At 43.1% G+C, this 26,631-nt stretch overlaps 2 protein-coding genes across 2 annotated transcripts; both read left to right on the top strand.

The window, feature by feature from the left end:
- On the top strand, positions 1–13,176 carry slc7a10b (solute carrier family 7 member 10b; the record flags this gene model as incomplete). The annotated part of the gene is made up of 11 exons (XM_083894038.1): positions 1–73; positions 3,074–3,278; positions 3,555–3,706; positions 8,034–8,159; positions 8,254–8,407; positions 9,507–9,630; positions 10,155–10,258; positions 10,352–10,448; positions 11,463–11,612; positions 11,716–11,893; positions 13,046–13,176. The coding sequence occupies 11 exons, from the start codon at positions 1–3 to the stop codon at positions 13,174–13,176; spliced, it is 1,494 nt and encodes a 497-aa protein (XP_083750164.1).
- A 3,663-nt stretch (positions 13,177–16,839) lies between these two features.
- Positions 16,840–26,329, top strand: dus2 (dihydrouridine synthase 2). The gene is made up of 16 exons (XM_083893221.1): positions 16,840–16,878; positions 17,615–17,776; positions 17,857–17,902; positions 18,000–18,091; positions 19,225–19,268; positions 19,364–19,424; positions 19,605–19,652; positions 20,079–20,144; positions 20,578–20,648; positions 20,736–20,822; positions 22,598–22,766; positions 22,857–22,978; positions 23,099–23,239; positions 24,311–24,398; positions 24,505–24,578; positions 25,736–26,329. Exons 2-16 carry the CDS (start codon positions 17,633–17,635, stop codon positions 26,037–26,039), a joined length of 1,557 nt encoding a protein of 518 aa, XP_083749347.1. The 5' UTR covers positions 16,840–16,878; positions 17,615–17,632; the 3' UTR covers positions 26,040–26,329.
- The last annotated feature ends 302 nt before the right edge of the window (positions 26,330–26,631 follow it).

Genomic DNA, 26,631 nt, shown 5'->3' with positions numbered 1-26,631 from the left:
ATGAAGATGGAGAGTGACAGAGTGACTCTGAAGAAGGAGATCGGTCTGCTGAGCGCGTGCACCATCATCATAGGTGAGTGAGAGAGTGAGAGGTGTTTGATGTGTTCACCCTTTAATGTGTTCACCCTTCACAGGAGAAGAGACGGGACTCAAACACTTGTAGAGTGTCATCGGACCACGCCGGCCAATCACAGTCTTTGACAGATAGGGGGAAAAAAAAGTGCGGGAAAACGTCAAACGGGTTAATTTTAGTGTTCGTAACTGTTTCAAATGTCAAAGTGAACCGTTTTTTGGAACGCGCGACTTTATCGTGCCAGATATTGAAACGTCATTCTGGAAAAATTCGACGTTCGGGGTTAAGCGTCTCGCCCATGGACACGTTAGCATGTAGACTAGCGCAGCCGGGAATCGGACTCGCGGCCTTCGCGTTGAACGACGACTCGAGCCGCTGCCGCAGCGTAGAATATACCTCTCCAACACTCACTCTCCCACACCAAAGTCCATAGAGAAAACCAGTGATTTTAGCTCATGGGGGACACAGGAGCTGCTGGTCCTCTGCTGCCTCGTGTGGTCAATTTGTGTCACTGAGGTCAATCTGAACAAAGGATTTTAAAAGCCGAATTTTACAAAATCAGTCATTGTAAGTTAGTGATGGAGGCAGCAGTGGATCAACAACTCCTGTGAACTCCTGTGTTGCTGTGATGTTAAAATCACTGGTTTTCTCTATGGACTTTGGTGCAGGGAGAGTGAGTGGTTTACAAACGTCACTTTTCTGTTGTTAAAGTCTGTCTCACAGTGAGATGAAGACACACACACGTGTTGTAGACTTGTTTTCATGTTGATTTTCTTAAGTATAAAAGGCTCAAGTAAAAAGAAAGTGAAGTTTGTAAACCACTCACTCTCCCACACCAAAGTCCATAGGGAAAACCAGTGATTTTAGCTCATGGGGGACACAGGAGCTGCTGGTCTACTGCTGCCTCGTGTGGTCACTTTGTGTCACTGAGGTCAATCTGAATGAAGTTTTTGAAAGCCGAATTTTACAAAATCAGACATTGTAAGTTAGTGATGGAGGCAGCAGTGGATCAACAACTCCTGTGAACTCCTGTGTCGCTGTGATGTTAAAATCACTGGTTTTCTCTATGGGCTTTGGTGTGGGAGAGTGAGTGTGGGGGGGGGGGGCCCTCTGTGTTTGTGTGGTTTATTTGCTTATGTAACGTGTGTCTGTGCCACTTGGCTGCCTCCTGCTGTGTTACTGGTGGAGCTGTAGTGTGAATGTGTCGGATGTGCTGGTCGTCTACGCTGCATACTGAGGCTGAGAGTGTGAGTGATGGCCTCGGCCTCCTCCTCCTGACTCTCTCTCTAATGCACCTCTTTGTCTTTTAATGCCCTGTGTATAAACTCAGAGGGTTTTCAGTCCTGCGCCTCCTCTGATTTGTTGCTCAAGGGCGGGGGGGGAGGAAGTCACACGTGACACGTGAAAGGAGTCGGAGGAAGTCACGTGTGTCGTCTGCTTTGTAAACATGTCGCCCACATGTCGTCGAGGGACGGGAATCGGTATCGGTGCGATATATCGGTCAGTTTCACTCATTTTAGCATTTTAGCTGAGTCGTGTTTGTATTACAGCCATATTTGTGTCTTTGAAATGACTCGGCACAAATGAGAGCACTGAAGTATTCTGCTCAAGTAAAAGTACTGCTGTTTTTGACAAACGTTTACTTCAGTAAAAGTACTGGTGTAAAAAGGACAAGGGAACACAAGTCTGACATGACGTGTTTTTAATTAAAGACAAAACTTTACAAATTAAAGTGCTGACAAAATAAAATATGTAAACACGTCATGTGTCAGTCAACAGGGGTCAAAGGTCACATGTCACTCATTCAGGGACCTGAATTAACGCCAATTCACCTGTCCTCATTATTCACCTGTCCTCATCATCACTCACCTGTCATCATTCACCTGTCTGTCCTCATCACTCACCTGTCTGTCCTCATCACTCACCTGTCTGTCCTCATCACTCACCTGTCTGTCCTCATCACTCACCTGTCCTCATCATTCACCTGTCTGTCCTCATCACTCACCTGTCTGTCCTCATCACTCACCTGTCTGACCTCACCACTCACCTGTCCTGACACCTGTCTGTCCTCTTCACTCACCTGTCTGTCCTCATCACTCACCTGTCTGTCCTCAACACTCACCTGTCTGACCTCACCACTCACCTGTCCTGACACCTGTCTGTCCTCGTCACTCACCAGTCTGTCCTCACCACTCACCTGTCTGTCCTCAACACTCACCTGTCTGTCCTCAACACTCACCTGTCTGTCCTCATCACCCACCTGTCTGTCCTCACCACTCACTTGTCTGTCCTCAACACTCACCTGTCTGTCCTCCCCTGTCTGTCCTCCTCACTCACCTGTCTGTCCTGACACCTGTCTGTCACCACTCACCTGTCCTCATCACTCACCTGTCCTGACACCTGTCTGTCACCACTGACCTGTCTGTCCTCACCACTCACCTGTCCTGACACCTGTCTGTCCTCGTCACTCACCTGTCCTGACACCTGTCTGTCCTCCTCACTCACCTGTCCTCGTCACTCACCTGTCCTGACACCTGTCTGTCCTCCTCACTCACCTGTCCTCACCACTCACCTGTCCTGACACCTGTCTGTCCTCCTCACTCACCTGTCCTCACCACTCACCTGTCCTGACACCTGTCTGTCCTCCTCACTCACCTGTCCTCACCACTCACCTGTCCTGACACCTGTCTGTCCTCCTCACTCACCTGTCCTCACCACTCACCTGTCCTGACACCTGTCTGTCCTCACCACTCACCTGTCCTGACACCTGTCTGTCACCACTGACCTGTCTGTCCTCGTCACTCACCTGTCCTGACACCTGTCTGTCCTCACCACTCACCTGTCCTGACACCTGTCTGTCCTCGTCACTCACCTGTCCTGACACCTGTCTGTCCTCGTCACTCACCTGTCCTGACACCTGTCTGTCCTCGTCACTCACCTGTCCTGACACCTGTCTGTCCTCGTCACTCACCTGTCCTGACACCTGTCTTCCTTCCTCAGGAAACATCATCGGCTCAGGGATCTTCATCTCTCCTAAAGGAGTGCTGGAGCACTCTGGCTGTGTGGGCCTAGCGTTGGTGGTCTGGTTGCTGGGAGGATGCATCGCAGCTCTGGGCTCGCTGTGCTACGCTGAGCTGGGCGTCACCATCCCCAAGTCTGGAGGAGATTACTCCTACGTGACGGAGATCTTTGGTGGGCTGATGGGGTGAGAAACGCAGACGCGTTCAAACGCTGAGGGAAAATGTGGGAAAATCTTAGCTTAGGAAGCAGCCTGCCGATTGGCTCCTGAGGTCTCAGCCGGTTTGAACTCGCTGTCCGTCAGTTTTCACTCGTTGACATCCGACAAGATAATTACACGCATCCTATAAACGTTGTCGTATAAACTCAGTATCCAATCAGCAGGCAGCTTCCTCAGTGTTTTCGGTAGCTTTCTTCAAAAATGCTAACGGCAATAGTCTCCTCCCCCTTTCTCCCGGTGCAGGTTTCTGCTGCTGTGGAGCGCCGTCCTCATCATGTATCCGACCACGCTGGCCGTCATCGCCCTCACCTTCTCCAGCTACGTCCTGCAGCCCGTCTTCCCCGACTGCGTTCCTCCGTACATGGCCACGAGGATGCTATCGGCCACGTGTCTGCGTGAGTGACCTCGCCGTCCATTAAAGCCGCAGTGCGTAACTTCAGGCCCTGGATTTGCGTCATCTAAGTTGGGTGCGCGCGAACAACGCATGTGCAAACTGATTTTCCGCCTCACCAGCAGGTGGAGTATCGAGCCCCCGTTCACCAAGCAGAAATAAACATTTCCACAACAGAAGAAGTCGTCGCCAATGATCGTGATCCGAGCCTCGAAAGCGTTTCACACCCGACGGTTTTACTTTTATCTCAGTTTTTTTGGTTTTCGTAAACCGCGATAACCGCGTACTTATGCTAGCTATCAATCGCGCAGATACGTGGCGTTAGCTGTCTTCTATTTTCTAGAGCTGTGCAAAAGCTAAAAGCACGACGCGTTTCCATGACGACTGACCAGAAAAAGACGAGTATGACGTCCTGTTTACGTGCCGCGACACCGGCTGCTGCTAGCTGCATTAGCTCCTTTTAGCGCCAGTTAGCGTTAGCCTACAGTGGAACTGGAGCGGTCTGTTTATTAAAGGAAAAGAGCTGCGCTAACAAATAACCAGCGTACCTGTGTACTGCGTATGTGTGCGTCTGTTTTTAAACTTTGGCGTTACTTTAGAGACTCGTTTTAACAATCGGGCGTCACGCAAACATGACGTCACGCGCGTCTTTTTCCCAGTCAGTCGTCATGGAAACGCGTCATGCGTTAATGTTGACGCGTTAACATTTGACAGCACGACTATTTTGCAAAATTGGCCTCACGTTCTTCTGAAGAAGAGCTGAAACTGGTGATCGAGACCTCGGGGAAAACGTTTACTGACGCGAGAAATGGGGAAGAAATCGGGGAAGTCGTCGTTATTGTTGGTTTATAGCAGCAAACGTGGGTCTGAAGGCGTTTTAAGGCACGTTTTGGCCTCAAATGTTCAATCGCTTACAAAGAAATTGGTCCTGTCACGTGTGAAGTTAATGACTGCAGTGGAAAAGACTATTTAATGCTGCTTTAAATTTAAAGGAAATATGCCGCATTTTTGGCATGTTCATGGGCCAAATATAACGTAAATGTAGCTGTGACAGACTTATTTGGGCTGGAAACTGACGTTTTCACTCTCCCACACCAAAGCCCATAGAGAAAACCAGTGATTTTCGCTCACAGGGGACACAGGAGCTGCTGGTCCTCTGCTGCCTCGTGTGGACACTTTTTGTCACTGAGGTCAATAGGAATGAAGGATTTTAAAAGCCGAATTCACTAAAATAAGACATTGTAAGTTAGTGATGGAGGCAGCAGTGGATCAACAACTCCTGTGAACTCCTGTGTCTCTGTGATGTTAAAATCACTGGTTTTCTCTATGGACTTTGGTGCAGGGAGAGTGAGTGGTTTATAAACTTCAGTTTCCTGTTGTTAAAGTCTGTCTCACAGTGAGATAAAGACGTGGAAAATGTTCTGTAAGATGTCATTATGATACCATATTGAACGAATAATTGTTTAAGTATATAATATAATATAATATGATATAATATAATATAATATGATATGATGTAAAAAAAAGTAGAAAAACCTGTCTAACAGTGAGACGACGAGGTAAACATAGTCTTTGGTGTACATTTAATGAGATGAGCGTTCTTCTAAGGTTCTTCGGCTTGTCCTCATACGAGAACCCTTTTGGAGGGTTCCACCAAGAACCCTTTTAAACCCTTTATTCAGGAAAGGGCTTTTAAAGGGTTCTCTGGATCAAAATGGTTCATTAGTGTTACCAAGAACCCTTCGAAAACCCTTTCTTCGGGAATTGGTTCCAGGTAGAACCTCAGACCCTTTTGGAACCCTTATTTTCTAAGCGTGTAACCCACCGAGCTACCGGTGCTCGCGTCTGTTCTGCTGCCACCTGCTGTTGTCGTCGTCCAATCGCGGGCACGAGGGTCACCTTCCAATCGCTATGATGAAATAAAAGTTCAACTCGACACAGTAGACGGAGTTTAAGAACGTTTTAAACTGCAGAACACAGACAAAGATGTTAGGGGGGTTAGCTCGTGTGAATAAGGGAGTTGTAGTTGACGTAAAACTCCTTGTAAATCTTCGTGTATGATATCTGTGCTGTTCCTGTTGGTGAGCGGTGACACAGAGGGAGGGGGGGGGGGGATGGCAGAGCCGGGGGGGGGGGGGGGGGGGTGGTTGCCATGGGAGGCCGGAATGTGGGAAACGGGCGAATGAGGGAGGGCACGATTGTCTCACCTCGTCCATCATTGTCACCAGCTTTGCCCGGCTCTCTCTCACCCGCAGCCTGGCTCTGCGGCACAAAGGCGAGCTGTCACCGCCACCAAACAAAACACTTCCGCTGTAAAGTGGGAAGTGTTTCACCCCCATATCTCACCCCCATCTCACCCCCATCTCACCCCCATCCTGTCCAGAGGAGGGCGGGCACTGCTCACGTTTCTTTAGCGTCCAGCTCTTTAAAAAACCAGTGTGTGAGCGATGGATGGCGTCAGAGGAGAGGGAATCACACGCTGTCGTCAGGACGTTCATCACTCGTGGTGCGGTGAATTCACGGTGCAGGTACTCGGGGGTGGAGGGTGGAGGGTGGAGGGTGGGGGGGGGGGGGTGTGGGGTACAGGGAGTAATTAGGCAGCGTGACGGCTCAACAATGACCTGAATCATGTCGGCTCAGGTCCAAACAACTCTCTCAAGTCTGGCCGGACTGAGCCACTTGGGTCGGTTGGTGCACTCCTCACTTCTGGTGCTTTTCCACGGCACAGTTCCAGCACGACTCAGACCTCATTATCATTCACCTGTCCTCATCATTCACCTGTCCTCATCAGTCATCATTCACCTGTCCTCATCATCATTCACATGTCATCATCATTCACCTGTCCTCATCATCATTCACGTCATCATCGTTCACCTGTCCTCATCATCATTCACCTGTCCTCATCATCATTCACATGTCATCATCATTCACCTGTCCTCATCATCATTCACCTGTCCTCATCGTTCAACTGTCCATATCATAATTCACCTGTCCTCATCATCATTCACATATCCTCATCATTCACCTGTCCTCTTCATCATTCACCTGTCCTCATCATTCACCTGTCCTCATCATCATTCACCTGTCCTCATCATCATTCACCTGTCCTCATCGTTCACCTGTCCTCATCGTTCACCTGTCCTCATCGTTCACCTGTCCTCATCATCATTCACTTGTCCTCATCATTCACCTGTCTTCATCATCCTTCACCTGTCCTCATCATCGTTCACCTGTCTTCATCATCATTCACCTGTCGTCATCATCATTCACTTGTCCTCATCATCATTCACCTGTCCTCATCATCATTCACATGTCATCATCGTTCACCTGTCCTCATCATCATTCACCTGTCCTCATCATCATTCACATGTCATCATCATTCACCTGTCCTCATCATCATTCACCTGTCCTCATCGTTCAACTGTCCATATCATAATTCACCTGTCCTCATCATCATTCACATATCCTCATCATTCACCTGTCCTCTTCATCATTCACCTGTCCTCATCATTCACCTGTCCTCATCATCATTCACCTGTCCTCATCATCATTCGCCTGTCCTCATCGTTCACCTGTCCTCATCGTTCACCTGTCCTCATCGTTCACCTGTCCTCATCATCATTCACTTGTCCTCATCATTCACCTGTCTTCATCATCCTTCACCTGTCCTCATCATCGTTCACCTGTCTTCATCATCATTCACCTGTCGTCATCATCATTCACTTGTCCTCATCATCATTCACCTGTCCTCATCATCATTCACCTGTCCTCATCGTTCACCTGTCCTCATCATCATTCACTTGTCCTCATCATTCACCTGTCTTCATCATCCTTCACCTGTCCTCATTATCGTTCACCTGTCTTCATCATCCTTCACCTGTCCTCATCATCATTCACCTGTCTTCATCATCCTTCACCTGTCTTCATCATCCTTCACCTGTCCTCATCATCGTTCACCTGTCCTCATCATCATTCACATGTCCTCATCATTCACCTGTCCTCATCATCATTCACTTGTCCTCATCATTCACCTGTCTTCATCATCGTTCACCTGTCCTCATCATCGTTCACCTGTCCTCATCATTCACCTGTCTTCATCATCCTTCACCTGTCCTCATCATCGTTCACTTGTCCTCATCATCATTCACATGTCCTCATCATCGTTCACCTGTCCTCATCATTCACCTGTCCTCGTCATTCACCTGTCCTCATCATCATTCACCTGTCCTCATCATCGTTCACCTGTCCTCATCATTCACCTGTCCTCATCATCATTCACCTGTCCTCATCATCATTCACATGTCCTCATCTCTGTCTGGTTTGTGTCTCAGTGCTGCTGACGTGGGTGAACTGCTCCAGTGTTCGTTTGGCCACCAGGATCCAGGACATCTTCACTGTGGGGAAACTTCTGGCTCTGGGTCTTATCATCGTGGTTGGCCTGGTCCAGATCTTTAACGGTAACTCCCACAGTCTGCAGCCTTAAAGCTCACTGACCTCTGACCTCTAACCAACAAACAACATAACCTTCTCTGCTGTTTGTTTTGACTCCAGGGAACTACGAGGCTCTGACTCCTCAGGTGGCCTTCTCTCTGGAGAAGACGCCCACGGTCGGACAGATCGCTCTGGCTTTCCTTCAGGCCTCGTTCGCCTTCAGCGGCTGGAACTTTCTCAACTATGTGACAGAGGAGGTGGTTGAACCCAGACGGTGAATATTACTGTGAGGCTGTGGCTCCTCACAGAGCTCATTCATTCATTCATCACCATCATTTTCTTGCTTTTCTTGGACATTTTATCTGCAGCTGGTTCACGTCCACTTCAAATCCATTTTTTATTTGTATCTATCTATCTATCTATCTATCTATCTATCTATCTATCTATCTATCTATCTATCTATCTATCTATCTATCTATCTATCTATCTATCTATCTATCTATCTATCTATCTATCTATCTATCTATCTATCTATCTATCTAAACTAGCTATGCAACTAACTAGCATCTATCTATTTAACTATCTAAACTAGCTATGCAGCTAACTAGCATCTATATATCTATCATCTATCTAAACAAGCTATGCAATCTATCTATCTATCTATCTATCTATCTATCTATCTATCTATCTATCTATCTATCTATCTATCTATCTATCTATCTATCTATCTATCTATGCGAGCTAGCTATGATAGCTAACTAGCATATGTCTATCTAAGCTAGGCAATCCGGCTATCTGTCCTAGCTAACTCGCATCCGTCTAAACTAGCTATGATAGCCAACTAGCATATATCCAAACTAGCTATACTAGCTAACAATCATATATATAATAACTAACATCTATCGACCTATCGTGCTAGCTATGCTAGCTAACTAGCATCCATCTATAGTAAAACTTTTCTTTCAAGGCTTTAAAAAAAATAACATAATTAAAAAACAATAATTGCTAATAAGATATTAAGTCATGTAAAATAAAGCTGTAAATGTAGGATAACATGCTAACATAGGATACACAAGCACACTGAGTGAAATTCAAAATCACCTTGAAAAGGAATGTACTTCTGTAGTCCTGAAAATTCAGCCCCTTGTGGCCTAAATGAGAATTACAACAACAAACCTATTAGACAAGGAAACAGACACAAAAAAGTCAAATTACAAAAGCATGAAACCATGATATTGTTCTTTTACCTGATCAGAAACATCTCATGGTAAATTTTGATTTGTATTTATTTATTTGTATTTGTTTTGATTTGTGTTTGTTGTGGTGTGTGTGTGTATGTGTGTGTGTGTGTGTGTGTACACGGCGTGTGTCAGGAATCTACCTCGTGCCATCTACATTTCCATTCCATTGGTGACGTTTGTGTACACACTCACCAACATCGCCTACTTCTCCTCCATGTCGCCCGACGAGCTGCTGTCGTCCAACGCTGTGGCTGTAGTGAGTAATGAGCGAGTATCCACCGGCGCTGCTGCTTTTGTTCCCACGTCCTGTTTGTGTTGTCAGTAAAGACGTACGCTAAAAAAAACTGCCTGATTTTGAAGTAAAGAAATCTCTGCGAGAACCAGACTCAAAGATGTCCAGCGTCTGCCTCGACCGGTTGTGGTGAAAGAAAAAATGAGACAGAAGAGAGACCAGGAGCAGATGTGGAATAATAATAATGATAATGATGATACAAACAGCAGCATAGCTATGTATATATCTTATATATGTCTATTTCCTATTAGAATTTATCTATCTAAGCTAGCTATGCTAACTAACTAGCATCTATCTATCTGAGATATTATCTATGATATATGGTGATGAAGGATGGGTGAATGATGATATTTCACGCTGGTCTTTTGAGGTGAGCCCTCAGCCGTCAGCAGGTGACTGTCCACAAGGAGGCGACCTCTTGACGAGATGAAGCTAACGCGAACAGAAAATGGCGTGGTCCGCTGATTCTCTGTTCTCTCACTGTTCAGACGTTCGGAGAGAAGCTCCTGGGAATGTTCTCCGTCATCATGCCCATCTCTGTGGCTCTGTCCACCTTTGGCGGGATCAACGGTTACCTGTTCACCTCCTCCAGGTGAGCTCTGCCGCCTCCTCTTGCTCCGCCGCCTCCTCTTGCTCCGCCTCCATCGTGGTCCCTGATGGTCGGTCTTGGTGTCTGTGTTCACAGGTTGTGTTTCTCAGGAGCCAGAGAAGGTCACCTGCCCAGTCTGCTGGCCATGATCCACTACAAGAACTGTACACCCATCCCTGCTCTGCTGGTCTGCGTATGTAGACGTCTGTCTATCTATTTAAACTAGCTATGCTAGCTAACTAGCATCTATCTATCTATCTATCTATCTATCTATCTATCTATCTATCTATCTATCTATCTATCTATCTATCTATCTATCTATCTATCTATCTATCTATCTATCTATCTATCTATCTATCTATCTATCTATCTATCTATCTATCTATCTATCTATCTATCTATCTATCTATCTATCTATCTATCCTAGCTAACTAGCATCCGTCTAAGCTAGCTATGATAGCCAACTAGCATATATCCAAACTAGCTATGCTGGCTAACTAGCATATATATATCTGATAACTAACATCTATTGATCTATTGTTCTTGCTATGATAGCTACCTAGCTTATGTCTATCTAAGCTAGGCAGTCTGGCTATCTATCCTAGCTAACTAGCATCCATCTAAACTAGCTATGATAGCCAACTAGCATCCATCTAAACTAGCTATGATAGCCAACTAGCATATATCCAAACTAGCTATGCTAGCTAACTAGCATCTATCTATTTAAACTAGCTGACAAGCAATCAAATGTCTGTCTGTCTGTCCTGGTTAACGAGCATCTATCTATATTAAAACTTTTTTTTCAAGGCTTTATAAAAAATAATATAATTAAACAACAATAATTGCTAATAAGATACTAAGTCATGTAAAATAAAGCTGTAAATGTAGGATAACATGCAAACACATGATATATAAGCACACTGAGTGAAATTCAAAATGGAAAAGGAATGTACTTTTGTAGTTCTATTCAAACTAGGGTGAGGTGATAATTCTGCCCCTGGTGGCCTATATTACAACAACAAACCTTTTAGACAAGGAAAAACATGAATATCACTTATATATATATACTAGTACTTTCACTCATCCCTTTAAGGTACTTTATACAAGACTGTTACAATAACAATCCCAGTCATTTATTGGCCAAAAAAGTAAGATCCAAAATACCGGAATTCCCCTTTAATGTGGTCCACGCTGCCGTGTTTTTCAGTGCGCTGCCACCATCGTGATCCTCTGCATCGGAGAAACGCACAACCTCATCAACTACGTCTCCTTCATCAACTACCTGTCGTACGGCGTCACAATCGCAGGTCTGCTCTTCTACCGCTGGAAGAAACCCCACCTGTACCGACCCATCAAGGTGAGCGGCCTCGCAGGTTCAGCAGCATCACAAGCGCCGCGTTACCACGGAAACAAATCAACAACGCCTTTGTCTGCGTGCGTGTTCTATATTTGTGAACCAGGTGAACCTGCTGGTTCCTGTGTGTTACCTGATGTTCTGGGCTCTGCTGCTGGGCTTCAGTCTTTACTCAGAGCCGGTGGTTTGTGGTGTCGGACTGGTCATTATGCTCACCGGTGTACCCGTCTACTTCCTGGGTGTCCACTGGAAAGAAAAACCAAAGTGTATCTACAACTTCATCGGTGAGTTTCACTCTAAAAGTACTAAAATGTACTCAAGTTAAAGTAAAAAAAAAAGTAGCTTGTTTAAAATTGACTTAGTTACTTTGTGGACGCATGAATGAAACATGAATTCTTTTTAATACAAGACAAAACTTTACAAATGAAAGTGCTGACAAAATAAAACATGTGAACACGTGTCAGTCAACACAGGTCAAAGGTCATCATCACCTGTCCTCATCATCATTCACTGGTCCTCGTCATCATTCACCTGTCCTCACTATTCACCTGTCCTCATCATCATTCACTGGTCCTCATCATTGTTCACATGTCCTCATCTTTCACCTGTCCTCATTATTCACCTGTCCTCATCATCATTCACTGGTCCTCATCATCATTCACCTGTCTTCACCATTCAACTGTCCTCATCATCGTTCACCTGTCCTCACTATTCACCTGTCCTCATCATTCACCTGTCCTCATCATCGTTCACCTGTCCTCCTCATCATCGTTCACCTGTCCTCATCATTGTTCACCTGTCCTTATCATTCACCTGTCCTCATCATTTACCTGTCCTCATCATTGTTCACCTGTCCTCATCATTCACCTGTCCTCATCACCATTCACCTGTCCTCATCATTCACCTGTCCTCATCATCGTTCACCTGTCCTCATCATTCACTTTTCCTCATCATCGTTCACCTGTCCTCATCATTCACCTGTCATCATCGTTCACCTGTCCACATCATCATTCACCTGTCCTCATCATCGTTCACCTGTCCTCATCATTCACCTGTAATCATCGTTCACCTGTCCTCATCATCATTCACCTGTCCTCATCATCGTTCACCTGTCCTCATCATTCACCTGTCTTCATCATCATTCACCTGTCCTCATCATATTCCCTGTTTTCGCTGAATTTAATCGGTGAGTTTTGTTGCGTGCTCTAGATTAGCAGCTTGACTCTGGATTAGCATTTTAGCTCTGGATTAGCAGCTTGACTCTGGATTAGCATTTTAGCTCTGGATTAGCAGCTTGCCTCTTGATTAGCATCTTAGCTCTGGATTAGCATCTTGACTCTGGATTAGCATTTTAGCCCTGGATTTGCATCTTAGCTCTGGATTAGCAGCTTGTCTAACGCTCATTTGGTTGATTAATAACTTGTGTTTTCCCACAGAGAGGGCGACATACGTGGGCCAGAGGTTGTGTTTCGTGGTCTTTCCTCAGATTGACCCCATCGAGGTGGCGAACTCCTCAGAATGGACTGAGCGCTCATCAGGCAGGAGCAGTTTCTCTGCCAATTCTTAAAAACTCTTTTCTGATGAAGATCTTTGTTCAGAGTCCAGACTCCTGCTCCTGGTTTTGGGAGCTTCAGGTCTGGACCTGTTTCTCTTCAGTTGAGTGGAGGCTCCTGCATTGTCTCCGCTCTCTTTTCTACAAAGTCCATAAACACAGACACTTGTTGCCCAGAGCATCTCACTGTGAAATTGACTCTTTTTTTTGCCGTTTTGGACCTTTTGTTTGTTTTTGTGTAAAATCACCAGGACTCAGAATCCACTGACAACCAACTTCTTTCTTCATGTGATTGTTGCTCTTGTGTTTTTTTTGTGCCTTAAAGCCTTTTCACACCGAGTCCACGCAGATCACACCTCAGGATTCTGAATACAGTAAAGAAAACAACACATTAACCCTTATGCAACTTAAAAAACTAACACTCAGCACCTTAAGGACAAAAAATGCAACCTCCGTAAACATGTTTTTTATTTTTCATTAAGTAGATTTTGTTCATTAACGTTAAACCCGATCATGAAAAAATATGAATTTCAGCATTAAAACTCATACCAATTTACACAATTTTACACAAATATGCAATTGTTTACATATAGTTCATATTGGAGATATATGTTACAAATTACCAATAACATAATGTCTGATGTTGTCTCACTTTTTAAAAACAACTACACTCTCAGAATCTTAAGGACAAAAATGTCTGCTGCCTATTAGCTGCTTTTTTTAACCAAGGGTTTATGAGTTTGAAAATGTATAAATTATCAGTGTAGGCCATTTGTGACACAACACTGCCATCTGCTGGATTATATCACGTATGTAGTTTTGAAGCAGAAAATGAAGCCAGTGGTCATAGTCATAATAAGCTAAATCATGATGATGACATGCTAAGTCATAGTTATGAGATGCTAAGTCATAGTTATGAGTTGCTTAGTCATAATATGCTAAGTCATAATATGCTTAGTCATGATTATATGCTAAGTCATAATTATGAGATGCTAAGTCATAATATGCTAAGTCATATTCATGAGATACTAAGTCATAATCATGAGATACATGAGATGACATGAGTCATTAGTCATGAGATAATCATGAGATGCTAAGTCATAATTATGAGTTTCTAAGTCATACTATGCTAAGTCATAATTATATGCTAAGTCATAGTCATGAGATGCTAAGTCATAATTATGAGATGCTAAGTCATAATATGCTAAGTCATAATTATGAGAATGAGATGCTAAGTCATAGTCATGAGATACTAAGTCAGTAGTCATGTTTATGAGTTGCTAAGTCATAATATGCTGAGTCATGATTATGAGAACACTTTATCTTGTCATGAAACCTTTTTTTTCCTGGTCATGTGACTCCTGGTGAAAGTCTTATAGTTGTAAATATACTTATATCGTGGGACTCGGTGTGAAAAGGCCTTTACATGGGAAATATGTGTTATAATATTGTTTATTAACTCATTCATGTTATTAGATCTTTGCCTTTTGCTTTTGCTCTTCGGTCTTCTATATTCTCTTCATGTATAAACTTCATGCGTGTGTGTGTGTGTGTTCGCTTGCTCCGCCCCTTTGCTGGCACGCAATGGTCCGATGTCAGCACGGTTTTTAACCAAGCTTAATGTTAGCCACGAGCGTTAGCGACTTAGCATATATAGGCTCTTAAGCTATGTCTCACATTATTTTTTTTTGTCGTTTTTGGCTTCCGTTATTTCCTACGTTTCACGACGGCCGAGTCCTCGACAAATCGCACCTCGGCATTCGGAATACAGTAAAGAAAACAACACATTAACCGCGATGCGACGTGAAAAAGTAACACTCGCCACCTTAAGGACAAAAAACGTAACCTCCCTAAACACGATGTTTTTATTACGTCGGGACTGAGAGTGACGTCACCTCTGAGATGACCGCGTTCGAGTTGAGAAGACGGAGGGGAAAGCGCGGACGCAGACGAATCGCGGGGCTAGCCGTTGTTAGCGATAGCTGTTAATTTGGCTCACACAAACGGCATAGCCACATGTCCACGAACAGTGCTGTGTGTTTTTATAATTGCCTGATCCAAGGGGACGTTCCAATTGAAATTCCCCACTTCCGACGACAACCGGAACGCACCATTAGTGGAGCGGTTTGACGCCCATAAACAGGAGCAAATGTCAAATAACATTAATTATTATGTTAACATGTATGTATTTTTTCTGTTTATACAAACAATGTGCTCCTCCCCCCTCATCATCATCATCATCATCATCATCATCATCCTGCATTAAACAGACCGACACGCTGGACTGTGTCACAGAGAGTTCACTTCAAAACACAACCTAGCTAAGAGGCTATCGGATTCACTCTGAATGCTAAGTGATTCTTATGGAGCTTGCATTACTCGCTAATGCTAATTGCCTTGCGCAGCATGATTGACACAACCTTTGAGTTTAGCCTCATGTCTTTGCTTTTCTCATCACACTAAGAAAACTGCATCACATTCTCTGCAACACATTTTCTTTTTTAAATAGAAAGATAGTGTATTATGAAAGATAAATAAAAAAGTTATGTGGAAGTCATTGTTTCTATTTATCAAATGATGTGCTGATAATTATAATATATGAGTTGGTGTCTCAAAACTATGAAATGCTAAGTCATGATTATTAGAATGAGATGCTTATTCATAATCATGAGATACAAAGTCATGATTATTAGATACTACATCGTAATAATGCAATAAGTCATAATCATGAGATACTATGTTATAATATGCTAAGTCATGATTATGAGAATGAGATGCTAAGTCATGATAATGAGATGCTAAGTCATAATCATGAGATACTAAGTCATTATTGTGAGAATGAGATGCTAAGTCATAATCATGAGATACTAAGTCATTATTATGAGATGCTAAGTCATTATTATGAGATGCTAAGTCATTATTATGAGATGCTAAGTCATTATTATGAGATGCTAAGTCATGATTATAAGATGCTAAGTCATAATATGCTAAGTCATGATTATGAGATGCTAAGTCATGATTGTGAGAATGAGATGCTAAGTCATGATTATGAGAATGCTAAGTCATAATATGCTAAGTCATGATTATGAGATGCTAAGTCATGATTGTGAGAATGAGATGCTAAGTCATAATCATGAGATGCTAAGTCATAATCATGAGATGCTAAGTCATGATTATGAGATGCTAAGTCATTATTATGAGATGCTAAGTCATGATAATGCGATGCTAAGTCATGATTATAAGTTGCTAAGTCATTATTATGAGATGCTAAGTCATTATTATGAGATGCTAAGTCATGATAATGCGATGCTAAGTCATGATTATAAGATGCTAAGTCATTATTATGAGATGCTAAGTCATTATTATGAGATGCTAAGTCATGATAATGCGATGCTAAGTCATGATTATGAGATGCTAAGTCATTATTATGAGATGCTAAGTCATGATAATGCGATGCTAAGTCATGATTATAAGATGCTAAGTCATTATTATGAGATGCTAAGTCATGATTATGAGATGCTAAGTCATGATAAAATAACTCCAGAATGGAGTGAAACCGTGAAACCTGTTTCTTCTGTTTCTGGATCTCGTGCCCACTGACGCAACGTGACGCCGTGATGACGCACGTGCCTAAACAGGAAGTTGCCTAAAGAGCACGCGCCGAGTGCTCACGCTCACCGCCGCTGTAAGTCGTGGTTAAACCGAACATAGATGCCGGTGAGTTGAGTCCACATGGTTTTAAATGTGTTCTTTCGCTGTATCGAGTTGTTCTTTTTAACGAGCTTCAGTTTATTCCATGTTCGAACACAGTGTCGGAGCACTTTAGAGTGTTAGCATTCAACAACTTAGCCGTAATCAATCCGGTCCGCCGGACTCCATCTGAAAAAGTCGCAAGTTAAGTCATGATTGCTTTTTTTTACGACTGAAATTAGCAGATAGATAATAAACGTAGCACGTTTACGGGTCAAAACATTGTTGTTGTTAATTCGGCGTGTGGCTATTTCATTAAATACCACTGTGTTTTATCTTAAACTTACGATTGTCGGGAGGGGGGCGCCCTGTCAAGACATGCCGGACCATAGGAATGGCCGTATATATATATATATATATATATATATATAGGACGTGCTAAAAGTTACTGCTATGGTTTTTCTTTGTGATAATCTCAGTTAATCGAACGCCGAATGGAGGAATACGGTCAGTTAATTCAGGTTTTGCGGTGTAATTTTTTTATTGATGTGTGTAATGGTTCTAAAATCCGACAACCGTTTTAAATCAGCCGGATTCCGAATGGGGTTTTGCGAGTGTGCAAAAGAATGCGGCACCAAATGAACCCTGGACTGTGAATAATGTTGTTAACCGTGTCCTGTGTTTATAGATAGATATATAGATAGATAGATACTTTATTGATCCTGAAGGAAATTCAAAATATTGTTGTTTATATGTGGAGCAGGAGGACTGAGTGGCCGTCATGTCAGCAGCAGCAGCAGCAGCAGCAGCAGTGGGGAGGCTGAACTTCAGGAACATCACTGCCCTGGCTCCTATGGTCCGCGTGGGCACTCTGCCCATGAGGCTCCTGGCTCTGGACTACGGAGCTGATGTGGTTTACTGCGAGGTGAGGACGGAAAACAGAAGCAGGAGACGGAGAGCGACGTGAAGCCCGAGCTCAGCGTTCGTCTTTGCTTTGTGTTTCAGGAGCTGATCGACATCAAAATGGTGCAGTGTCAGCGGGTGGTGAACGGTAAGAAGTGTGTGTGTGTGTGTGTGTTGACTCCTTCTCGTTCGCACACATCATGACGTGGATGTGGGTCTGAGTGTCTGTGTCTGTGTTTGCTCAGAGGTTCTGCAGACGGTGGACTTTGTGGCTCCGGACGACCGAGTGGTTTTCCGGACCTGTGAGAGGGAGAAGGACAGAGTCATCTTCCAGATGGTGAGAGACACGTTTTTATCAGGGCCGCGACTTTCTATTGGTCGACTAATCACGATTATTCTTCGTCAGAATCTATCTGGGGTTTCTGTTTAACCTACGTACAGTGGACTCACGCGTGTGCTTTAATAACACATTTATCACAGCTTTAATATGGAATTAATCTGCTCCAAATCACACAGTTGAGAAGTGAAAGGGGTTTAAATTCATTATAAACGCTAGTATTGACAGGGGTTGAAATTAGCCCTTTTAGCACCATAATAATAGATATATTTATATACTTTCAGGAGGCAGATTGAATGATTAAAATTGCACGAAGTAGCGAGGAGTTACGGTAATTTAAAATACACATGCGCCGCGGTGTCACCGGTGATCCCCGTGGTCGTAAAAGTGTGTCAATGCAGCTTCGCCTGTTTAATTCAACTCCATTCAATTAATTTAGCGTTCGCTAAGCTAGCTTCTTCTGTGGTTTTCCGACTGATAGACGTACGACATAAACGTATTGTCAGGGTATCCGCGGGGTCTTAAAAAGGTCTTAAATAGAATTTTGAAAGGTCTTAAAAATCTATGAACGTTACCTTTATTTAAAAACGTGCATAAACTTCAGTCTCGCGTTGAAATGTTTCTATTTATGAGGACACGATAACAACAACAATAATAATTACAACACGGAACTAAAGTTGGTCACCTGTGCTGCCCGGGGAGAATTTATCGAGCACCGCTTAGCTTAGCATAGCAGCAGAGAAAACTTAACGAAAGCCCACAGCTAAGACGAATTGCAAGTTCAACGATTTGTGACTCCAATTTTCCTTAATGTCTTTTGTACTTTTTTTTTTGTCTTAAAAAGTCTTAAATTTGACTTGTTGAAACCTGCAGAGACCCTGATTATGTACTCGCATCATAGTCTGATGTGTAATGAATAAATGAGCATGTGATTTAAAAACATCTACGAGGTATCGACGTTATTTGTGAACCCACTTCTCTGCGTTTAACGTGTTCGTCAATCGCGTTTAACGTGTTCCGCTGGTTTATTTTCACTGAAACGTTCCCAAACTTTGGAAACTTTGGGTAATTTTTATCTGTGTCAAATCTCACCATATCATCACACTGAACTACTCTGTCCACGCACCTTCCAGGGAACCGCCGATCCAGACCGAGCGCTGGCCGTGGCGCGTCTCGTGTGAGTGCACAGTGTCAGAGTGCAAAGAAATATAATATATATATATAAAAATAATAACGCGTTTTAAAGTGTTTTGGTCTGTGTTTGTCGCACAGGGAGAAGGATGTGGCTGCGGTCGACGTGAACATGGGCTGTCCGAAGGAATATTCCACCAAGGTGAGTGACCTTCTGCCTGCTGCTCTTTGACCTCTGTCTGACCTCTGTTAGACCTGTGTCTGACCTCTGTTTGACCTCTGTCTGACCTCTGTTTGACCTCTGTCTGACCTGTGTCTGACCTCTGTCTGACCTGTTTGACCTCTGTCTGACCTCTGTCTGACCTCTGTCTGACCTCTGCAGGGTGGGATGGGAGCTGCTCTTCTGTCAGACCATGACAAGATAGAGGCGGTGCGTACCAACTAGGGCTGGGCACGTTAACGGCGTCAACGTTTCCATGACGACTGACCGGAAAAAGACGCGCGTGCGACGTCATGTTTACGTCATGACTCCCCGGTTGTTAAAACGAGTCTCTAAAGTAGCGCTAAACTTTAAAAACAGAGGCGCGCGTACGTGGTTTATTTGTTAGCGCTGCTCTTTTCCTTTAATAATAAACAGACCGCTCCAGTTCCACTGTAGGTGCGCTAACGGCGCTAAAGGAGCTAACGGAGCTAACTGGACTCCGTTGTCGTGTCTTTTTCCGGTCAGTCGTCATGGGAACGCGTCATCCGTTAACGCGCCTTAACCTAGTACACACACACACACACACACACATCGCTCATACGTGATAGTAAATGAATAAATAACGTCGCTAACGTGTCTTTGTTGCTGCTGCAGATCCTCACAAAGCTCGTCACAGGTGTTTCCATTCCAGTCACCTGTAAAATCAGGATCCTGCCCTCGGTAAGACCATGAAAGTACACGTCCGTTGTATTTGTTTCGCACTAAATCGGTGGTAAAAAATACCCATTTACAGTGTATATACTGGTATTCACTTGGGTTCGTAAACCACTCACTCTCCCTGCACCAAAGCCCATAGAGTAAACCAGTGATTTTAACATCACAGTGACACAGGAGTTCACAGGAGTTGTTGATCCACTGCTGCCTCCATCACTAACTTACAATGACTGATTTTGAAAATTCGGCTTTCAAAATTCTTCATTCTAATTTTTTTCAGTGACACAAAGTGACCACACGAGGCAGCAGTGGGCCAGCAGCTCCTGCGTCCCCGTGAGCTAAAATCACTGGTTTTCTCTATGGGCTTTGGTGTGGGAGAGTTTTTCCCTCGTCTGTCTCAGCAGCAGGGGGCGCTCTGTAACATCTTCTCTGGTTCCAGGTGGAGGAAACGATCAGTTTGGTCCAGAGGATCGAGAAGACGGGCGTGGCTGCAGTCGCTGTCCACGGCAGGTAAACTGCTGACTCATCATCTGCACGTCACGTCTTTGTTTGTTTGTTTGTTTGTTTTGATATAAATGTGTTGTTGATGTTGTTCAGGTTTAAAGAAGAGCGCCCCCGACACCCCGTCCACTGTAACTACATCCAGGCCGTTGCTGAGGCTGTTTCCATCCCTGTCATCGCCAAGTAAGAGGCCACACCCACTTTTGATGAAGCTGGTCATCAGCATCTGTTTCTATGGAAACGCTGAGATCAGTGTTTCTCTGACTGACTCTTTCTTTTCTTCTTTTTTATTTTCCTTCTTTTCTTCTTGTCCCTCTTATATTCTTCCCCCTTTCCTTTTCTTTCCTGCCTTCCTTCGGTTTTTTTTCTTTTTCTGTCCTTCTTCCTTCTTCCTTCCTTCCCTTCCCAGCCATGTCAGTGTTGTTTTGAAGCTAGAATCAGGGATAATATGTTATAATCAGAGATAATCTGTTATAATCAGAGATAATCTGTTAAACAGGGATAATCTGTTATAATCTGTTATAATCAGGGATAATCTGTTATAATCTGTTATAATCTGTTATAATCAGGGATAATCTGTTATAATCAGAGATAATCTGTTATAATCAGAGATTATCTGTTAAACAGGGATAATCTGTTATAATCAGGGATAATCTGTTATAATCAGGGATAATCTGTTATAATCAGAGATTATCTGTTATAATCAGGGATAATCTGTTATAATCAGGGACAATCTGTTATAATCAGGGATAATCTGTTATCTGTTATAATCAGGGATAATCTGTTATAATCAGAGATAATCTGTTATAATCAGGGATAATCTGTTATAATCAGAGATAATCAGAGATAACCTGTTAATCAGAGATAATCTGTTATAATCAGGGATAATCTGTTATAATCAGAGATAATCAGAGATAACCTGTTAATCAGAGATAATCTGTTATAATCAGAGATAATCTGTTATAATCAGGGATAATCTGTTAACCTGTTAAACTCTTATAATTTGGGTATGATCTGTTCATCACAGATACTCTGTTATAATCAGGTATAATCTGTTAATCTATTATAATCAAGTATAATCTGTTAATCTGTTATAATCTGTTAATCTGTTAAACTCTTATAATCTGTTATAATCAAGTATAATCTGTTATAATCAAGTATAATCTGTTAATCTGTTATAATCAGGTATAATCTGTTCATCACAGATACTCTGTTATAATCAGGTATAATCTGTTAATCTATTATAATCAAGTATAATCTGTTAATCTGTTATAATCTGTTAATCTGTTAAACTCTTATAATCTGTTATAATCAAGTATAATCTGTTAATCTGTTATAATCAGGTATAATCTGTTAATCACAGATACTCTGTTATAATCAGGTATAATATGTTATAATCAAGTATAATCTGTTAATCTGTTATAATCAGGTATAATCTGTTAATCACAGATACTCTTTTATAATCAGGTATAATCTGTTATAATCTGTTATAATCAAGTATGATCTGTTAAACTGTTATAATCAAGGATAATCAGGTATAATCTGTTAATCACAGATACTCTTTTATAATCAGGTATAATCTGTTATAATCAAGTATGATCTGTTAAACTGTTATAATCAAGGATCATCAAGGATAATCAGGTATAATCTGTTAATCACAGATACTCTTTTATAATCAGGTATAATCTGTTATAATCAGGTATAATCTGTTATAATCAAGTATGATCTGTTAAACTGTTATAATCAAGGATAATCAGGTATAATCTGTTATCATCTGTTATAATCAGGTCCTGCAGTTTTTTTAGTCCCTTCTCTTGGATTAATGATTAAATCTCTGCGTCTTTCTTCTGGATTATTTCAGTCTCTTTTCTTGGATTAGAGATTAAATCCCTGTGTCTTTCTTCTGGATTACTTCATTCTTTCCTTGGATTAGAGAATAAATCTGCCTTTCTTCTCAGTGGAGGTTCTCTGGATGTGGTGAAGACAAACGCTGACATCGAGCTCTTCAGACGGGCGACCGGAGCCTCGTCGGTCATGCTAGCTCGCGCCGCCATGTGGAACGCGTCCGTGTTCGTCAGCGACGGTCCACTTCCTGTGGAGGAGGTCATGGAGGAATATCTCAAATACGTGAGCGCCGTCGTCGCCGCCATGGAAACCAAAGAAGCGTTTGAAACACTGTCCTCCTAACGTGTGTGTGTGTGTGTGTGTGTGTCACAGGCGATCCGGTACGACAACCACGCCTTCAACACTAAGTACTGTCTGTGTCAGATGCTGCGTGATAAGGTTGAATCTCCTCTGGGGAAACAGGTTCAGGCGGCTCAGACCAACGCTGACATCAGGTACTGACGCCTCGCTATCGCCTCACACATCACATCTCTCAGGTCACGTGACTCCTGTGTGTGTGTGTGTGTGTGTGTGTGTGTGTGTGTGTGTGTGTGTTTGTGTTGTTTGTGTGGCAGTGCGGCGTACGGGCTGCAGACCTTCTACCAGCTCGTCCAGGAGCAGCTCCAGGCCAGGAGGGCGGCGCTGAAGAGCAGTGGACAGAGCGAGAGGCCGGTGATGGACGGAGACGTCACCACTGTGGCTCTGAAGTTTGAACGGTCACAACTTCACCTCTTTCTTTTCTTTCTTTTCTTTCTTTCTTACATTTCCTTCCATCCTTCACTACTTTTCATTCAACTTATGCCTTCATTCCTTCTTTTTCTTCCCTCCTTCTTTACATCCTTCCTTCTTTCTTTTCCCTCCTTCCTTCCCTCCTCTTTCCTTCCTTCTTTTCATCCTTCCTTCCCTCTTTTCATCCTTCCCTCCCTCCTTCCTTCTTTTCATCTTTCCCTCCTTCCTTCTTTTTTCCTTCCTTCCTTCCCTCCCTCATTCCTTCCTTCTTTTCATCTTTCCTTCCCTCTTTTCATCCTTCCTTCCCTCCTTCCTTCTTTTCGTCCTCTCTTTTTCCTTCCTTCTTTTCTTCCTTCCCTCCCTCCTTCTTTTCTTCTGTCCTTCCTTCGTTCCTACCCTCCCTCCTTCGATCCTTTTTTCTTCCTTCCCTCCCTCCCTCCCTCCTTCATTCTTTCCTTCCTTCTATCCTTCCCTCCCTCCTTTGTTCCTTCCTTCCTTACTTCCCCCCTCCCTCATTCCTTCCTTCTTTTCATCCATCCTTCCTTCTTTTCCCTCCTTTGTTCCTTACTTCCCTCCCTCCTTCTTTCCTTCCTTTGTTCCTTCCTTACTTCCCTCCTTCCTTTCCTCCCTCCTTCCGTCCTTCCTTCATTCCATCCATCCCTCCTTCTTTCCGTCCTTCCCTCCTTTCCTTCCTTTCCTCCCTCCTTCTGTCCTTCCTCCATTCTATCCATCCCTCCTTCATTCCGTCCTTCCCTCCTTTCCTTCCTTCCTTTCCTCCCTCCCCGGTCATGTCGGTGTTGTTTTAAAGATATGATCTGTCATTTATTTGAATATTCTTCATAGAAACAGAAGTGAACGCTCTCTTTTCTCTCTTTTCTTGAGTGAAATCTCCTTCTCTTCTTCTTCTCTCTTACAGTTTCTTTCTTCTTCCCGTCTTACGTTTTCTCTCCATCTTTCCCTCCTTTTGATTAGTTATTGATTTGTTATTTGTCATGTTTGTTGTTTAAAGTTCATTCAGAGATTGACTGTTGTTGTTGTTGTTGTTGTTGTTGCTGCAGGAGGAATTATCCACCTCAGATCACTCCAAAGATGTTCCTGCTGGAGTGGAGTCGCAGAGAGAAAGTGGAGCAGCCGCTGTACGACACGGTGAGAACCAGCCGTGACCACAGGGGGCGCTCTCTCTCTCTCTCACACACACACACACACACAGAACTCTGAGACGCGTCGTTAACGTCCACACGTGTGTTTTCAGGTGCAGCGTTCACAGGATCGAGGCTTTCAGTCGACTGTGACGGTCGCAGGAAAGAGATTCAGATCAACACTGTGGTCAGTGCACGCACACACACACACAAACACACGCACTTACATACACACACACTTACATACACAGACACACACACTTACACAGACACACACAAGCACACACGTCTTTAACACGTGTACAATACCGTCAGGATTCAGAGTCTTAAAGTCAGAATTCAGAGTTTTAAAGTCAGGATTCTGAGTTTTAGAGTCAGGATTCTGAGAATAAAGTCTGAATTCTGAGTTTTAAGTCAGAATTGTGACAATAAAGTCAGAATTATGAGATTTAAAGTCAGAATTATGAGATTTAAAGTCAGGATTCTGAGTTTTAAAGTCAGGATTCAGAGTTTTAAAGTCAGAATTCAGAGTCTTAAAGTCAGAATTCAGAGTCTTAAAGTCAGAATTCAGAGTCTTAAAGTCAGAATTCAGAGTCTTAAAGTCAGAATTCTGAGTCATAAAGTCAGAATTCTGAGTCATAAAGTCAGAATTCTGAGTCATAAAGTCAGGATTCAGAGTTTTAAAGTCAGGATTCTGAGTTTTAGAGTCAGGATTCTGAGAATAAAGTCTGAATTCTGAGTTTTAAGTCAGAATTGTGACAATAAAGTCAGAATTATGAGATTTAAAGTCAGAATTATGAGATTTAAAGTCAGGATTCTGAGTTTTAAAGTCAGGATTCAGAGTTTTAAAGTCAGAATTCTGAGTCATGAATTCTGAGTCATGAATTCTGAGTCATGAAGTCAGGATTCAGAGTTTTAAGTCAGAATTGGGACAATAAAGTCAGAATTCTGAGATTTAAAGTCAGGATTCAGAGTTTTAAAGTCAGAATTCTGAGATTTAAAGTCAGGATTCAGAGTTTTAAAGCCAGAATTCTGTGAGTCATAAAGTCAGAATTCAGAGTTTTAAAGTCAGGATTCTGAGAATAAAGTCAGAATTCAGAGTTTTAAATTCAGGATTCTCAGTATTAAAGTCGGAACAAATATTTTTTCCAGTGTGGCTCTAATCCTCTTCCGTACATATCCCATTAAAACCCAGACGTTTGCAGCTAGAATGGTGGTTTACCACATTAACGATGTATAGAGTGTATTTATGATTACTTTGATGTGAGATTCATTGGGGAAAAAAAAAAGAAGTGCTCTCTAAAAAGTGATTTCTAAGTTGAATGGCTCTCGTCTGTTCCTCAGGGAGAAGTCCAAAAAGTTTGCAGAACAGGCGGCCGCCGTCGTCTGCCTGAGAGTTCTGGGAATCCCCGAGGGTCGCATCGGCGAGGAAGACTCAGGCCTCGTCTGCAAGAGGAAGAGGGATGGGAACGGGAACGGGAAGACGAACGGTGGCGGCGGCGGCGGCGTGGAGCAGCAGCAACAACAACAGAGCAAGAAACGGCACCTGAGCGACGTCCAGCAGGAAACGCAGAGCTCAGAGACTCCGGCGTTAGCTAACGGTGACCATCGTGAGGAGGACACGCCTCCAGAGCGAGCGCAGCCTTAACGACGACTTAATATTCATAATATAATATATACACACTGCACCGTTAAACTGTTCGACATCAGTCTTCCACAGGATCACCTGGTTTTTTATCATTTCACCAGAAGACGTGAATGTGATGTGGATTATTTCACAGCCAGCAGGGGGCAGCAGCGCTGAACTGTCAGATGAATCAGCTCAGATATTTCAGAAAACAACATTGACTTTTTTTTATTTTATTTTTTTTTAACCTCGGTGCCTTACAGATAATCAATGATTCACTTTTGTTTTTAATTGGCCTTGAACTCATCATTTCAGCCCCGAAAAGTCACAAATATCAGCGTCTCTGTGTCGGTGATGAATTTTCTTAATTCACCCAAAAATCTACTTTATTGGGAGGATGAATTTTTTTTTTTTTTACTGGGATTTTTTTTTGGCCCAGATTAAACCAAGAGACTGGAACAGTGATAGTGTTTGTGTGTGAGCAGCTGCAGCCACTCGGTCACGTGACGCTCATTATTCAAATAAACACAGGAAAGGACTCGAGTGATGCGTTCAAGTAACACGGACCACGCTGATCATTTAAAAGAATAAAAGCGTCGTTTTTTTAATCATT

The sequence above is a fragment of the Microchirus variegatus genome (genome assembly GCF_963457635.1).
Source record: "Microchirus variegatus genome assembly, chromosome: 8".
Taxonomy (NCBI): domain Eukaryota; kingdom Metazoa; phylum Chordata; class Actinopteri; order Pleuronectiformes; family Soleidae; genus Microchirus; species Microchirus variegatus.
Note: the sequence above shows the minus strand (reverse complement) of the source record. Positions and strands in the feature narration are given on the sequence as shown.